The 18,472-nt window shown below is 40.6% G+C and overlaps 1 protein-coding gene across 2 annotated transcripts in view; it reads right to left on the reverse strand.

Annotated features, from left to right (window-relative positions):
* LOC126249600 (H/ACA ribonucleoprotein complex subunit 1) overlaps window positions 1-18,472 on the reverse strand; it is a 120,480-nt gene that overhangs the window by 39,095 nt on the left and 62,913 nt on the right. For both annotated transcript variants that reach the window (XM_049951262.1, XM_049951261.1), the window contains exon 3: window positions 15,782-15,861. In XM_049951262.1, coding sequence (XP_049807219.1) covers window positions 15,782-15,861 — 80 coding nt within the window. The remainder of the gene's footprint in view (window positions 1-15,781; window positions 15,862-18,472) is intronic.

Genomic DNA, 18,472 nt, shown 5'->3' on the forward strand with positions numbered 1-18,472 from the left:
TGCAGTCGTTAGGCATTTGTACAGGTTAGTTCATACATTCTTTGCGTGTTTCCCTTGCATTATCTAGGCATGGACTTGAGTTTAAGTAACTGTTGTTCAACATCGATTAGAATGGACAGGGACTGTGATTGCTGTGTTCGGATGAGGGCTGAGTTGGCATCCCTTCGCTCACAGCTGCAAGCGGCACTGACTTTGGTCACGCAGCTTGAGGCTGTTGCCAATGGGCACCACTGTGGGAAGCCGGACTTGGGTATCACGGGGATGTCAACCTCATCCCGTCTGTCCCCAGATCGGTCTGCTGCTGTGGTTGCCCCGGTTGCTGCCCGCAGTAGGGCTGAGCCCTCGCCTGTGGTTGATTGGGAGGTCGTTCCAAGGTGTGGCAGGCAGCGAAAGATGTCCCTGGAAGCTGATCAGAAAGCCTCCCCGGTGCGCCTGACAAACAGGTTTCAGGTACTGTCTCTGGCTGAGCCAGATGCAGCTGCCTGCCCTGTTTCAGAGGATGATTCTCAGCCTTCAAGGTCCGGGCAATCGCAGAGAGTGGGCTTATTGGTAGTTGGGAGCTCCAGTATTAGATGCGTAATGGGGCCCCTTAGGGATATGGCGGCTAAGGAGGGGAAGAAATCCAGTGTGCACTCCGTGTGCATTCCAGGTGGAGTCATTCCTGATGTGGAAAGGGTCCTTCCGGATGCCATGAAGAGCACAGGGTGCAGCCAGCTGCAGGTGGTGGCATTAATGACGTGTGTTGCTTTGGATCTGAGTAAGTTCTCTCTGGATTCCAATGGCTATCTGATTTGGTGAAGGCTGTCGGTCTTGTTTACGAGATGAAGGCAGAGCTCACCATCTGCAGCATCGTTGACAGAACCGACTGCAGACCTTTGGTGCACAGCCAGGTGGAGGGTCTGAATCAGAGGCTCAGACGGTTTTGCGACCATGTTGGCTGCAGATTCCTTGACTTGCACCATAGGGTGGTGAGGTTTCGGGTTCCGCTGAATAGGTCACGAGTTCACTACACTCAGCTGGCGGCTACATGGGTAGCGGAGGCTGTGTGGCGTGGACTGGGCGGTTTTTTAGGTTAGAAGGCCTCAGGAAAGTACGGGATAGGCTGCAATCTCGAAGGGTGCATGGCAAATACATGACGTGCTTGGATCAAGGAACAGTCGGAATTTTAGTTGTAAATTATTGTAGTTGTGCTGGGAAAGTCCTTGAGCTTCAAGTGCTAGTAGAAAGCACAGAAGCTGACATCGTTATAGGTACAGAAAGCTGGTTAAAGCCTGAAATAAGTTCTGCACAAATTTTTACGAAGTCTCAGACGGTGTTCAGGAAAGATAGATTAGGCAGAATTGGTGGTGGAGTGTTTGTGTCTGTCAGTAGTGGTTTATCTTGTAGTGAAGTCGAAGTAGATACTTGGTGCGAATTGGTTTGGGTGGAGGTTACACTTAACAGCCGAACTAAGTTAATAACTGGCTCCTTCTACCGACCCCCAACTCTGATGATATAGTTGCTGTACAGTTCAGAGAAAGTTTGAGTCTCGTAACAAATAAATACCCCACTCATACAGTTATAGTTGGTGGGGACTTCAACCTTCCCTCAATATGTTGGCAAAAATACTTGTTCAAAACCGGTGGTAGGCAGAAAACATCTTCCGAGATTGCCCTAAATGCTTTCTCCGAAAATTATTTCGAGCAGTTAGTCCATGAAGCCACGATGTGGCTCAAATTCAAAGATATAGTAGCAACAGCAATTGAGAGATTGATACCTCATAAATTGGTAAGAGATGGAACTGATCCCCCATGGTACACAAAACAGGTCCGAACGCTGTTGCAGAAGCAACGGAAAAAGCATGCAAAGTTCAGAAGAACTCGAAATCCCGAAGATTGGCTAAAATTTACAGACGCGCGAAATTTGGCACGGACTTCAATGCGAGATGCCTTTAATAGGTTCCACAACGAAACATTGTCTCGAAATTTGGTAGAAAATCCGAAGAAATTCTGGTCGTATGTAAAGTACACAGGAGGCAAGACGCAGTCCATACCTTCGCTGCGCAGTGCCGATGGTACTGTTACCGACGACTATGCCGCTAAAGCGGAGTTATTGAACACAGTTTTCTGAAATTCCTTCACCAGGGAAGATGAATGGAATATTCCAGAATTTGAAACACAAACAGCTGCTAGCATGAGTTTCTTAGAAGTAGATACCTTAGGGGTTGCGAAGCAACTCAAATCGCTTGATACGGGCAAGTCTTCAGGTCCAGATTGTAAACCGATTAGGTTCCTTTCAGATTACGCTGATACAACAGCTCTCTACTTAGCAATCATATAAAACTGCTCGCTCACCGATAGATCTGTACCTACAGATTGGAAAATTGCGCAGGTCGCACCAGTGTTTAAGAAGGGTAGTAGGAGTAATCCATCGAACTACAGGCCTATATCATTGTCGTCGGTTTTCAGTAGGGTTTTGGAGCATATACTGTATTCAAACATTATGAATCACGTCGAAGGGAACGATCTATTGATACGTAATCAGCATGGTTTCAGAAAACATCGTTCTTGTGCAACGCAGCTAGCTCTTTATTCGCACAAAGTAATGGCCGCTATCGACAGGGGATCTCAAGTTGATTCCGTATTTCTAGATTTCTGGAAAGCTTTTGACACCGTTCCTCACAAGCGACTTCTAATCAAACTGCGGGCGTATGGGGTGTCGTCTCAGTTTTGCGACTGGATTCGTGATTTCCTGTCAGGAAGGTCGCAGTTCGTAGTAATAGATGGCAAATCATCGAGTAAAACTGAAGTGATATCAGGTGTTCCCCAGGGAAGCGTCCTTGGACCTCTGCTGTTCCTGATCTATATAAATGACCTGTGTGACAATCTGAGCAGTTCTCTTAGGTTGTTCGCAGATGATGCTGTAATTTACCGTCTAGTAAGGTCATCCGAAGACCAGTATCAGTTGCTAAGTGATTTAGAATAGATTGATGTATGGTGTGGCAGGTGGCAGTTGACGCTAAATAACAAAAAGTGTGAGGTGATCCACATGCGTTCCAAAAGAAATCCGTTGGAATTCGATTACTCGATAAATAGTACAATTCTCAAGGCTGTCAATTCAACTAAGTACCTGGGTGTTAAAATTACGAACAACTTCAGTTGGAAGGACCACATAGATAACATTGTGGGGAAGGCGAGCCAAAGGTTGCGTTTCAACGACAGGACACTTAGAAGATGCAACAAGTCCACTAAAGAGACAGCTTACACTACACTCGTTCGTCCTCTGTTTGAATATTGCTGCGCGGTGTGGGATCCTTACCAGGTGGGATTGACGGAGGACATCGAAAGGGTGCAAAAAAGGGCAGCTCGTTTTGTATTATCACGTAATAGGGGAGAGAGTGTGGCAGATATGATACGCGAGTTGGGATGGAAGTCATTAAAGCAAAGACGTTTTTCGTCGCGGCGAGATCTATTTACGAAATTTCAGTCACCAACTTTCTCTTCCGAATGCAAAAATATTTTGTTGAGGCCAACCTACATAGGTAGGAATGACCATCAAAATAAAATAAGAGAAATCAGAGCTCGAACAGAAAGGTTTAGGTGTTCGTTTTTCCTGCGCGCTGTTCGGGAGTGGAATGGTAGAGAGATAGTATGATTGTGGTTCGATGAACCCTCTGCGAAGCTCTTAAATGTGAATTGCAGAGTAATCATGTAGATGTAGATGTAAATGTAGATTTACATGGTGGCCCCACAACAACGGACTGGCTATCGTGCTGGATATCAGGTGCAAAGAAGTCCATGGTCACCGTCGACACAGAAAGCAACACTGCATAGTGCATGGTGGAAAACGCACGCAGTAAGGTGTACTCTCCCAAAAGATGGAGAATGGGAGGGATTGAAATGCAATGACCAGAAAGTGGGCTAAAGATCTCAATGCACGATGGACACGATGCACCATGTAAGATGCCCTTCCATAATTGGCTCACTCTTCAGGAAAATTTTGAAAAATGGAGGTCAAAACCTACAGGTGACCATCACAAAGGCCGAAATATGTAAGACTCCTTTTAGTCGCTTCTTACGACAGGCAGAGATACTTCAGGCCAATTCTAACGCCCGGACCCGCAGGGTGGCATGTGTGTGTAATCATGGCAACAATCAGGCACAGATTGGACTGATGTTACAATGCGAAGACATGTGTCCACATCACATGCATTTGTAGCACCACATGGAAGGAGGAATATACAGCTTGATAACACAAAACAACTAGACATCACCAACCTTACCCTCTCATGCAATGAGTCACCTTCAAAGGCCAACATGAAGATGTCAGTATCCATTCTGATGTCTTTTGGTCCCCATGAGACACAATGGACAAAATGCATATCACATCGTTCCAAATTTGCTTACAACTTGCCATCAGTCTGTAAAAGTAGATTTAAGTGGAAAATGCTATCCTGTACCATATTTGGACTTATGGGGGGTTATATCAACGGGAATATGACCCAGCTTGTCGCATGTGAGAAGCGCCCATGACTGAGTGAGGGAGGCTGTCTTAGGCAGTGCCAAGCCTCTTTTCATTTCTGAAATCGCTGCCAGTTCCTCAAACCTGTCCTCAAGATGTTCTACGAAGAACAAGGACTTTGTAGTGAAATAGGAATCCCCGTCCATACCTAGAACCAATCAAGTATTTGGTGGGTGTTCTCTTTCACTTTGTCTCTGAACCCTATGTTCCTCCAATGGCGTAACCAAGGAAGGGAACATTTTGGGGTCATACCTCTCCACAATGTAATACACTATGTGATCAAAAGTATAGACACACCTGGCTGAAAATGACTTACAAGTTCATGGTGCCCTCCATCGGTAATGCTGTAATTCAACATGGTGTTGGCCCACCCACAGCCTTTATGACAGCTTCCACTCTAACAGGCATATGTTCAATCAGTTGCCGGAAGCTTTTTTGGGGAATGTCAGCCCATTCTTCATGGAGTGCTGTACTGACGAGATCCCTGGCATGAAGTCAGCGTTCCAAAACATCCCAAAGGTGTTCTATAGGATTCAGGTCAGGACTCCGTGCAGGCCAGTCCATTACAGGAATGTTATTGTTATGTAACCACTCCACCTCCAGCCGTGCATTATGAACAGGTGCTCGATCGTGAAGAAAGATGCAATCACCATCCCCAAATTGCTCTTCAACAGTGGGAAGCAAGAAGGTGTTTACGCTCCTTACACCAAGTGAGGCTTCGTTTGGCATTTACTGGTGTGATGTATGGCTTACGAGCAGCTGCTCGACCATGGAATCCAAGTTTTCTCACCTCCCACGTAACTGTCCTAGTACTTGCAGAGGATCCTGATGCAGTTTGGAATTCCTGTGTGATGGTCTGGATAGATGTCTGCCTATTACACAGTATGACCCTCTTCAACTGTCAGTCAACAGACGAGGTCAGCCTGTATGCTTTTGTGCTGTACTTGTCCCTTCAAGTTTCCACTTCACTGTCACATCGGAAACAGTGGACCTAGGGATGTTTAGGAGTGTGGAAATCTCGCGTCAAGACATAAGACACAAATGACACCCAATCAACTGACCATGTTCGAACTCCACGAGTTCCACGGAGCGCCCCATTCTGCTCTCTCACGATGTCCAATCACTACTGAGGTCGTTGATATGGAGTACCTGGCAGCACAATGTACCTACTATGAAAATCTTGTTTTTTGGGGTGTTCGGATACTTTTGGTCACACTGTGTATCTCTTAGCTTCAGGAAACACTGCTGGGGCCATGCGGCCACCAGCACATGAAAGTTTAAATTGCTTTATGTGCGAATTTTCCGCCACAGTACCATCCAATCCAAACAAGGGCTCCCCCTAAAGTTGTCACAGCAACAGTTACCAGGCCAGTAAGCCATTGGCTGGAGTCCCTGCGCCCCAGGCATGATGGACACACACCCCTCAGCTAGCATAGGGAATTTTCAGCTAAGATACGAACAGTGTGATCCCTGTCTGGTAAGGGGGCTACCAATGTGCAGGTACTTGATGACTGAAGAGGGGAAAAAATGAACCAACAGCAACAAGTTGCAGATGTTTTACACCTAGCCTCTCATACCAAATATATTAGGTATCATTACTATTTGCACAGATGTAAATTTTGTAGTTATTTCTGTCCTATGACTCTCAAATTTTGTTTAACTGACTATTGCCCTTCATGAATATTTCTGACATGACTGAATAATGGTTTTTATATTCACTGTTAACAAATTCTTAAGTTGTTAGGGTGTGTAAGAGTCAATATTGGATAGAACAAAATAACCAAATAAAAACAATATAACACCTAGACACAGACTAACTCTCTCTCCATTTCTAGTATTCTAATGCAAAACTGTAAACACTGTGCTAACTGAGTAGCACTGTTACATTGTAATAAAGGAAGATATTTGTCACACATGTGATTCTAGTCTGTCACACTACCAATCTCTGAATTCAGTTTCCTACTCTGACAAAATTTTGTTATATACATTTATTTACCATTAGTAGGAAAGGAATCACTGTTCAGTCAAATTATGTAGGTTTTTCTTCACACTGTAGATTTACACACCCATTTTGACATGTTTTTCCTGTTATTTGGATGATGTGCCCTCACCGTTGCAAAGTGACCCTTGGATGAACAAATTATTATAGTAAAATCAGGTATCTTCAACCTGGTGCACTGGTGGGATGATTAACTCAGTGCTCATGCCTGACTGTCATACTTATTCTGGGCTGTACGGTCTTCAACTCTAAACTTTTTGATCACCCCCTTACATAGTATACTGTATTATACCATACTACATTCAAAACGGAATTGATTAGGAGATGATAACAGTCTGACATTAATGTCCATTAAAGTGACACTATTCATTGTATTTAGCAGGAGGAGGGGGTCGGTGGGGGAAGGCATACCCAAGATGAATACCAAAATGTTAAGTAAATCTACTGAACGCAGAGCTTTGACAGATAGATAACTAGAGTTTTTATTTATTATACACATTTAACAAAATGAAAATTGAAGTCATTAGAGTGCAAGCTCTAATAAGACAATGGTGAAGAAGGAAATTTGTCATGTCCTTTTCAACTGCACCACCCCAAAACTGGTCGTAACTAGTTTGTGAATTTGAATCTCACTTCTTTTGAACCCCAGCTGACTACTTTAACCTATTTCCCTTTACCGGTTTACTGATTTTTTAAACACCATGAGCTATTACCAACATTAATGTACAACATGTAACTAAAAGCTTCAGTGAGCTGAACGTTAGCTAACTTATAAATGGTAAAAATGTGTAGGAGCACGTGGAGAAACATGTACAGAAACATCAAGGAGTGCCAAAGCCATTAAATTGAAGCGGATTTACCTGGTGTGGCCAGTCATGTGTAGACATGTATAATATTAGAAATAAGTGATTTATAAATGGCAAGTAAGGTAAAAAGTAACTTTGCAATCATGAACAGAGGATTGTGTGATGTCTACCTCTGCCATATGGAGTGTGGATGCAGTACAGAGGTGCATGGGGTCAGCACTCCACTCTCTGGGTCAATCCAAATAAAAGTGGTCCAATAAAAATTAAGTTGGTTGCTTGACCATTTTTTAATATTTTAATTTTTTTATATTTGATTACCCTATAACTGAGAAGCTCAAAACAGATTTTAAAAAAATTTAACTTTCACCTTTACTGAAGGGCGGCCATTTTTGTTTGTAAGTGCACGGCGATGTTTCAGTTTAGAGATGTTAGCAAAGATATGAATATCTCTGCACTGGGTTAAGTTACAACATTGCAATTGACATGATTGTTTTTAAAAAGTGTCCTCTACAACATTGTCTATTATACAAAATACCCTAAATTCAAAAATAACCAGTCAAAATGACCTCCAAAGTTTGGTATCCAAATTTTCAAAAATCCACTTTTTGGCTCAACAATAACAAACAAGGAGTGATTTATGAGAGTCTATTTTTTTCCTATAGTTAGATATCATACACTGCTAGCCTCATATAGAGCAAGAACACTTACAAATGTTTCCTTAATTTTTTATGAATTTTTGAAAATTTTCATTTTTTGTTGAGTTTAGGGTTAGTTATCTCAGGTAGAACTGAATATAAAAATATGATTTTTACACTGTTTGTACACTTATATGATAGCAACATACTGTAAAAATTTCAACACTGATACCTGACTGTGAACAAAGCAATAAATTTTTCAAAATGAGGAAATAATTCACATTACTGTACAACTGATCTTATGGTTGTTGCCAATTCATGTGTGATATTGGCAGGATATAATCAATTATTATTGAAGTAAGGTACTGAATTATATACAAAAAGTGGAAACATAACTGAAATTAACATTTATATTATTTTGACATACTTAAAATAAATATTTTCAATTAACATCCTTCGTGATTCGACTGTTTCTAAACCTGGTGGTGAATGTTAAGAACACTTATTTTTTCAGGCAGCTCCTGTGATACAGAATAAGACCTCCCAGTTGCTGTGGTAAGCTCAAGCACTGAAAGTTTCCTTAAAACAATTTTCATTGGTATCCAAACTTTGTCACTAGTAGATTTCTTGAATGATGTTCTTGGGCCAGCAGGATGGTAAAAATTCTAAAAAACATTATTGGTTTCCAAAATTATTCTTTCAACCTCTGCAAGCCACCACTGTCCAACATACACACATGCCACTATGTCATTCAACTTTCAAGACAGAGACATAATTTTACTGACACAATGATACCCATAAATTTCAGTTTCTGATGTTACATAGCATCGAAATAAGTTTTCTGCAATGCCAAGGAATTTGTGGAAATGCCTTGTTCCTTTTATTGCTATACAGTTTTCAAATGTGGTTTGAAGTGTTGTTTTCATATGCAGAACCACTTCTTTCTAGATCAGAAAATAGGTAATGCCTTTAATATTATCCTTGCAAAAGACATACATGTCCTGTGCTGTGAGAATTTGGTCTGTGGTTGGTCTTTGTAGGCTGTCTATACTTACTTCACATTTTGTTGTACCTCCTACTCAATCACATGCATTTTTACCATGGAAAGATGCAAGAAAGTGCCATTCAGTCTTCTCCAACCCAACGTCTACTTTATGGTTGCACAGATTTGAAAAATTCTTTCTGTTCTCATACTGACAACCACTTCCATCTGAACAGTATATCAGCTTCTCAACCTTGGAAAAATTTTCTTTTATGTAATTTATTACATACTTTTGAAACACATGTACAGCCGAAGTGTTGTGCTCCAAGTAGTCACTTAGAATGCATATTGAAGAACTGCAAACTTCATCTTTCTCATTTTTAAAGTAGAAAATAAATGGCTGCACTGTTGCCTGGTCATTGACCCAGTGGTACCCTTGTATTGCATCCTGATTCAAAAATGTAAAATGTTCTGTAAAATCAGCTAGCACTATGCAGTCAGTTTCGTTAAGTTCTGCTTTTTTTCTCCCTTCAAAAACTTACTTTGGATTTTAGAACCATAGTGGTGACTTTTGAGTTTTTGTAAGTTATCAATCAATGCTGATTTACAAATCACTTGTCAATGTGGACGGCACTCTTGGTGCTTCGACATCTTCTGCGAAGGGTAAAAAGAACGAAGTAAGAGGAGTTGGTAAAACTACTCAATTTGTTCTTATTAATGGACCTACTTTATTTTGTGGTGCGAAGTTAAATTTTTCTTTAATGAAAGTTTCTTCTTCCTCCAGTTTGGGTAACGGGTGGCTAACTGTGCTTGGTACTCTTCCTGATATTTAACCACTATTATCATTTCTGCCCTGGCAGCTGTGACGCACTGTTTGAAGGTAATACTGTCTGGCATTTCCTCATCATATTTGTGAAACAATTCAATAATGGTTTCCTTACCAGGGCATTTATTACACATACTCATCATGTAGTCATAACTGTTAGTGTCACAGACCATTAAATCTAGTAACTCTTTGTAGTTAAGATCACTGAGTTTTGCACCCGCAATCATCAGTCTGACATTTTGATGATATAAACAAACACACACGGAGTGTGTCCCTGAGAATCCAGCCAAAATACACCCCTTAAGGCGGAGGTCAGAATATTTTGACCTTCCAATTTTGCATTCAGGATGAGAATTTTTGAAAGCTACATAAAGCTCATTTAAATTTGACAGCACTAGTCATTTCTGCTTTGTTACTTTCACTCCATTTATAACAACTCTTTTGCTATCTTTGCAACCTGGGCACATTCTACTGTTTTCATCATCTTCAAAAAAACTGCTGGATCTTTTTAATTGTTTCTTCACCTACACCTACTCCTTTCTTCTTTCCTAAAAGTGGAAGAAAACCTTGATCTTTCACTAATTTTCGGATTAGTTTAACCAAACAATGAGAAACGTTTAATTCACGAACTATTTGTTTCTCTTGACCATGAGTCAGGGAGCAAACTTAAAATTTTAACTTTATCCTCTTTAGATGTCACTGAACATTTAATTTTTAATCCCTCTATTAAGCTCAAATATTCAGTGTCAGATGATGCTGGTAGTAGGTTTTCTTCTTCTTTATAAATAATGTTGGTATCTGTATTATTAAAACACGATTCCAAGTATTTTCTAATTTTGTCTGAAATTTGTTGTACCTTATTTTCAATAGCTGCTTTTCTTTTTCGGCTACTTAATTTTATTATTTTGGAAGCAGGAGATATATTTAACTTAGAACAAGCAAAATCCAATATGCTAACAGCTTCCTCATTAGGAATATAAATGTCATTAAGGATGTTACACGATTCTGGTTCTGGATTCACAACAAATATTTTTTAGTAACAATTTGGGCACAGGGAATTTCCAGGAATCACATTACATTTCACTTGGGAAGCTGTTTCAGTGTCACATAACAAGGACAAATGTTCAATTTTTACTTTCCTCAAACCTTTAGTAATAGGCTTTTTATGAACTTTAAGTGGATCACAGCACTTTCTTCCAAAAGTGTGGTTGTACTTCAGAACATATGTCTTCTCATGATACTCACACACTGATGTGACAGAAGAACTTACTCAAAATATAAACAAAGTTTGTCTAACATCTTCAAAGTCATTGACATTTTTCAAGTTTTTTGAAACTGAACTGCAAACTGTTTTGTGACACACTTCACTTGCTATCTGTCCAACAGAGCACTGTTCATCCATGTTAAAGCATTCCAGTTAATCTCTCAAAATTAATTACAAATTACACACAGAACAAAGCACGTAACACATTCTACACTCTTGATGAAGTATGTACATCCACTCTAACAGAGGTTTCAGAACAGACTGACTACAACAATGCCACACCCAACAATAATGTACTTCTACAATGCCACACCCAGCCATAACGTACTTCTTTATTGACAATAAACCTAAACGTAAATGGGCATTTTTATTAGCATAGAAGAAAAGCAAAAGCTCCTATTCTTTAATATTGCATCATTAAAAATAAATAAACTAAATGAATATTGGGTGAATGTGTTAACTAAACATATGTCACAATTAAATTTTATTACAATGAAACAATATACCATTTAAATAGGCAACAGCCATAAGATCAGTTGTAATTTCCTCATCTTAAAAAATTCACAGCTTCGTTCACAGTCAGATATCTATGTTGAAATTTTTAAAGTACATTGCTATCATATAGGTCTACAAACTGTGCAAAAATCATATTTTTATATTCAGTCCCACCTGAGATAACAAACCCCAAACTTAACAAAAAATAAAAATTTTCAAATTTCAAAAATTTGTGTGTATGATATCTAACTATAGGAAAAAAATAGACTCTCATAAATCACTCCTTGTTTGTTATTGTTGAGCCTAAAAAGGGGATTTTTGAAAATTTGGATACCAAACTTTGGAGGTCATTTTGACTGGTTATTTTTCAATTTAGGGTATTTTGTGTAATAGACAATGTTGTAGAGGACACTTTTTTAAAAACAATCATGTCAGTTGCAATGTTGTAACTTAACCCAGTGCAGAGATGTTCAAATTTTCGCTAATATCTCCAGAATGAAAAATCGTCGCGTGCCTACAAATAAAAATGACCACGATGCAGTAAAGATGCAAGATAAATTACTTAAAAAAAACTGTTTTGAACTTCCCAAATATAGGGCAATCATATACAAAAAATTAAAATATTTAAAAATGGTCACGCAGCCATCACTGGACCACTTCATGTGGATTGACCCAGTTGTTGTTGGCTATAGAAACCTTGAAGCCATCAATTGGCTCCTCATTTGACATCATGAGGCTGCGTGGACTCTGTTCAAATTCTCAAACGAAGGAAACTCTGCTGGCAATGCTGAAATTTGATCCCAGATCCTCCACACAGCAGTCAAACACACTGACAATTCAGCTATGGATGTGGACTTGTAAATGGCAAACTCTCTTTCAGACTTTGAAACACTGTCATGCCAGCAAATTTGGTAACAGTGCAGATGCATGGATTGAAAGCTGTATTTAATAACTGGTTCAAACACATTCAACATGGAAATGGAACTTCTGATAGATTGGTGTGCAACAACAGCAGCAACAACAAGTTAGTATGAAAGATAACAGCACATAATGAGAAACTGTGCAGGAGACTGCCGTTAGAGAAGTTCAGGATTGGCCAGGACAGTGTTCATGAATTTGTCCACTTTCATTTACTTTCAATTCATGCTGCACCAACTGACTAATGAGTACAAGACAATACATATATACACTCCTGGAAATTGAAATAAGAACACCGTGAATTCATTGTCCCAGGAAGGGGAAACTTTATTGACACATTCCTGGGGTCAGATACATCACATGATCACACTGACAGAACCACAGGCACATAGACACAGGCAACAGAGCATGCACAATGTCGGCACTAGTACAGTGTATATCCACCTTTCGCAGCAATGCAGGCTGCTATTCTCCCATGGAGACGATCGTAGAGATGCTGGATGTAGTCCTGTGGAACGGCTTGCCATGCCATTTCCACCTGGCGCCTCAGTTGGACCAGCGTTCGTGCTGGACGTGCAGACCGCGTGAGACGACGCTACATCCAGTCCCAAACATGCTCAATGGGGGACAGATCCGGAGATCTTGCTGGCCAGGGTAGTTGACTTACACCTTCTAGAGCATGTTGGGTGGCACGGGATACATGCGGACGTGCATTGTTCTGTTGGAACAGCAAGTTCCCTTGCCGGTCTAGGAATGGTAGAACAATGGGTTCGATGACGGTTTGGATGTACCGTGCACTATTCAGTGTCCCCTCGACGATCGCCAGTGGTGTACGGCCAGTGTAGGAGATCGCTCCCCACACCATGATGCCGGGTGTTGGCCCTGTGTGCCTCGGTCGTATGCAGTCCTGATTGTGGCGCTCACCTGCACGGCGCCAAACACGCATATGACCATCATTGGCACCAAGGCAGAAGCGACTCTCATCGCTGAAGACGACACGTCTCCATTCGTCCCTCCATTCACGCCTGTCGCGACACCACTGGAGGCGGGCTGCACGATGTTGGGGCGTGAGCGGAAGACGGCCTAACGGTGTGCGGGACCGTAGCCCAGCTTCATGGAGACGGTTGCGAATGGTCCTCGCCGATACCCCAGGAGCAACAGTGTCCCTAACTTGCTGGGAAGTGGCGGTGCGGTCCCCTACGGCACTGCGTAGGATCCTACGGTCTTGGCGTGCATCCGTGCGTCGCTGCGGTCCGGTCCCAGGTCGACGGGCACGTGCACCTTCCGCCGACCACTGGCGACAACATCGATGTACTGTGGAGACCTCACGCCCCACGTGTTGAGCAATTCGGCGCTACGTCCACCCGGCCTCCCGCATGCCCACTAGACGCCCTTGCTCAAAGTCCGTCAACTGCACATACGGTTCACGTCCACGCTGTCGCGGCATGCTACCAGTGTTAAAGACTGCGATGGAGCTCCGTATGCCACGGCAAACTGGCTGACACTGACGGCGGCGGTGCACAAATGCTGCGCAGCTAGCGCCATTCGACGGCCAACACCGCGGTTCCTGGTGTGTCCGCTGTGCCGTGCGTGTGATCATTGCTTGTACAGCCCTCTCGCAGTGTCCGGAGCAACTATGGTGGGTCTGACACACCGGTGTCAATGTGTTCTTTTTTCCATTTCCAGGAGTGTAGAACCAAGTGGAGAAGGCACTGACAAGTGATCAAGGTTGGTCTTTTCTGCAAAACATCAGGACTCATACCCTGATGGTATCAGTTTGCTCTGGAGAAAAGCAGACATTTATCAGTCCTTGTGTACAGACACCTGCACTACATTTCAACAGACAACTGAGGACATGGCATGTCAATGTTTCAACTGATTACAAAAAAGCCAGAATTTTGATGTTTAATGAAGTCATTCTGCTTTAAGCCGTTAAAATATTATTTATTGTGATTGCAATTTCAACACATGGTCATCGTCAAGCATTCTGAAAGCAGTCACACATGGTTAAAAAATTGACAAATGTTGAAAAATGAAAATTTCAAAACTACTAATGCGGGATGTTGCAGCCCACTCAACAAAATAAAGTTGTCATATGTAGAAACAGTTCCTCACAGTGTAAAAGCAAATTCATATGGTGGCGTAATTGATTACACATTAAGTCTGACTATATGTCATAATACTGAACACAATAAACCTTACATACTGTCTGGGGTTTATAAAATTAACTCTGGAGAATGAAATAACTTTTATGCAGGAAAAAAAAATGGTAGAATTTGTAACATTTGTTCTAGAGAGCACAGTAAAACTAGTAATTTTAGATCGACATCTGTGAATCATATTCAGATGACTAAACACAAGTTATATAACAATGAAAACTCTTTAGAAATTCTCCATAGAATTGGAAAACGAAGAGCTTGATTACTTAGAACAGATTGAAATTTATACGGCATTTAGAGACCAGCCAGAATACATTTTGAATTTGAATGATAAGACTGAGCTTAAAAATAGGAGATTCCTATACTACTTCATGAACACCTTATAATCTGGAATTTTTCAATATGGTTTACTTTAGCGGTGTTAATCCTGGCAAATATTCTAGACCATGCTACACTTACTACTAAGTAGCACCTGCTTCTTTCCCACATTTGTATATTACTTGCATTTTATCACTTTGCTCATTTTGCATGTGTGGACCGCTGCTTTCGTCCATATCTGAGATTTAAGACCCTCTTATATACTAGAATTTTATGAGTATTGTATTATTGTGACTTGATAGTCACTTCATCTTGTTACCTAATTTAATTCTCATTCTCAGTATAAGATCTTGATACTGCTTTTATTTAACAAATATTTGTCACTTTCCTCCTTTCTGTGCATATGTTTGATAAGTACATGAACTCTGTGTATTAGCATCTTTGCTCACACCACATGCTTTTTCTTTTACACAGGAACTATGTTCCAACATGTGGCAGTTTTATGTTATTGAGTAACTTAGAAATTTTCATTTTCCAATGTTTGCCAATTTCATAACTACGTGTATTTTATTTGGTGACCGAATGCTTTCAGAATGCATGACAATGACCACATGTTGAGATTTCAGTCACAATAAATAATATGTTAACAGCCTATAAGTGGAATGACTTTATTCAAAATGACAAAGAAAGCCTTTCCTCATAGCTCCCTGGCAGCTTTAGAAATAGTACAAAATGGTACTGTGGCAAATGGAGATTACTTTGAGGGTGACTAAAGGTATTTTGCTTGTATGTTATCTTTTTTTGGTTTTACAGTATTTACTAAACATTAATTACCAATTAAAATTTCTGAATCTTTTTTCTTGAACTGAACTGCCTTACCTGCTCTGGGGGGCCTTGATCATGGAAGCCCTGTCTACCACCAAAATTTCCACCAATGGCACCACCTCGAAAACCTCCACCTGGAATTTGTAGATTTATTGTACTAAACTTTTTTTTCCATTACAAACTTCCACTAATTGCTCTTCTGCAATCAACATACTCTTCTGCAATCAACATATGTCTTGCAATATCCCTTAAGCACAAAAATACTACATTACACAGCTAGTCAACTAAGATTAAAACACACATAAATGTTGCAGCTAGTCAACTACGATTAAAATACACGTAAATGTTGCAGGAGACTGAGTGGCATTGCAATAATCAAACAAGGAAATTAAAGGAGACTCATAGGTGATGACCTACAATTAGTATACTTATATTTCCATGCAGGTCCACAATTCCTTTGTTCTGTAAAATACCATCTCATAAAGGCCCACGCATGACCATCGTACACACAAGTTTTTGTGGTTAGGCTAGTGACTGTGTACATGGTACTCCCCAAGAAGGGTCTGCCGTTTGAGTAGGTTGGATATAGGCATATGCAGCCACCACTTGGGTGAGTGGTAGTGCTGGTTACAAAGTAGATTTTCTGGAGCTGGAGCTTTGACATTTCAATTTGAGACTCCAAATTACTCAGGTAGAACAGAAAGCTTGAGAAGTTCAAATAAGTGGATTAAGATGATTGCCTCCTGTTGTCAAATGTTTGGATATAAGCATGTTCAGTAATTATTATATCTATGTGTGCTTCTGAGGGATTACAAATGCAGAAAAGAAGAAAATTATTTAAAATCTAGTAATATGTTTTGAATGCATAGGAACAACATGGCCTTGTTCATAATAGTGTAATAATGTAATGTATAAAACAACATGTTGTTGCTGTTGTTGTTGTTGTCTTCAAGTCCTGAGACTGGTTTGATGCAGCTCTCCATGCTACCCTATCCTGTGCAAGCTTCTTCATCTCCCAGTACTTACTGCATCCTACATCCTTCTAAATCTGCTTAGTGTATTCATCTCTTGGACTCCCTCTACTTTTTTACCCTCCACACTACCCTCGAATGCTAAATTTGTGAGCCCTTGATGCCTCAGAACATGTCCTACCAACTTATCCCTTCTTCTAGTCAAGTTGGGCCACAAACTCCTCTTCTCCCCAATTCTATTCAATACCTCCTCATTAGTTATGTGATCTACCCATCTAATCATCAGCATTCTTCTGTAGCACCACATTTCGAAAGCTTCTATTCTCTTCTTGTCCAAACTATTTATCGTCCATGTTTCATTTACATACATGGCTACTCTCCATACAAATACTTTCAGAAACGACTTCCTGACACTTAAATCTATATTCGATGTTAACAAATTTCTCTTCTTCAGAAACGCTTTCCTTGCCATTGCCAGTCTACATTTTATATCTTCTCTACTTCGACCATCATCAGTTATTTTGCTCCCCAAATAGCAAAACTCCTTTACTACTTTAAGTGTCTCATTCCCTAATCTAATTCCCTCAGCATCACCTGATATAATTCGACTACATTCCATTATCCTCGTTTTGCTTTTGTTGATGTTCATCTTATATCCTCCTTTCAAGACACTGTCCATTCCGTTCAACTGCTCCTCCAAGTCCTTTGTTGTGTCTGACAGAATCACAATGTCAAAGTTTTTATTTATTCTCCATGGGTTTTAATACCTACTCCCAATTTTTCTTTTGTTTCCTTTACTGCTTGCTCAATATACAGATTGAATAACATCGGGGAGAGGCTACAACCCTGACTCACTCCCTTCCCAACAACTGCTTCCCTTTCATGTCCCTTGACTCTTATAACTGCCATCTGGTTTCTGTACAAACTGTAAATAGCCTTTCGCTCCCTGTATTTTACCCCTGCCACTCTTCGAATTTGAAAGAGAGTATTCCAGTCAACATTGTCAAAAGCTTTCTCTAAATCTACAAATGCTAGAAACGGAGGTTTGCCTTTTCTTAATCTAGCTTCTAGGATAAGTCATAGGGTCAGTATTGCCTCACGTGTTCCAATATTTCTATGGAATCCAAACTGGTCTTCCCCAAGGTCGGCTTCTGCCAGTTTTTCCATTCGCCTGTAAAGAACTCGTGTTAGTATTTTGCAGCTGTGACTTATTAAACTGATAGTTCGGTAATTTTCACATCTGTCAACACCTGCTTTCTTTAGGATTGGAATTATTATATTCTTCTTGAAGTCTGAGGATATTTTGCCTGTCTCATACATCTTGCTCACCATATGGTAGAGTTTTATCACGACTGGCTCTCCCAAGGCTGTCAGTAGTTCTAATGGAATGTTGTCTAATCCCGGGGCCTTGTTTTGACTCAGGTCTTTCAGTGCTCTGTCAAACTCTTCGCACAGTATCGTATCTCCCATTTCATCTTCATCTACATACTCTTCCATTTCCACAATATTGTCCTCAAGTACATCCCCCTTATATAGACCCTCTCTATATGCTCCTTCCACCTTTCTGCCTTCCCTTCTTTGCTTAGAACTGGGTTTCCATCTGAGCTCTTGATATTCATACAAGTGGTTCTCTTTTCTTCAAAGGCCTCTTTAATTTCCCTGTAGGCAGTATCTATCTTACCCATAGTGAGATAAGTCTCTACATCCTTATATTTGTCCTCTAGCCATCCCTGCTTAGCCATTTTGCACTTCCTGTCGATCTCATTTTTGAGAC

The sequence above is a fragment of the Schistocerca nitens genome, chromosome 3 (genome assembly GCF_023898315.1).
Source record: "Schistocerca nitens isolate TAMUIC-IGC-003100 chromosome 3, iqSchNite1.1, whole genome shotgun sequence".
Taxonomy (NCBI): Eukaryota; Metazoa; Arthropoda; class Insecta; order Orthoptera; family Acrididae; genus Schistocerca; species Schistocerca nitens.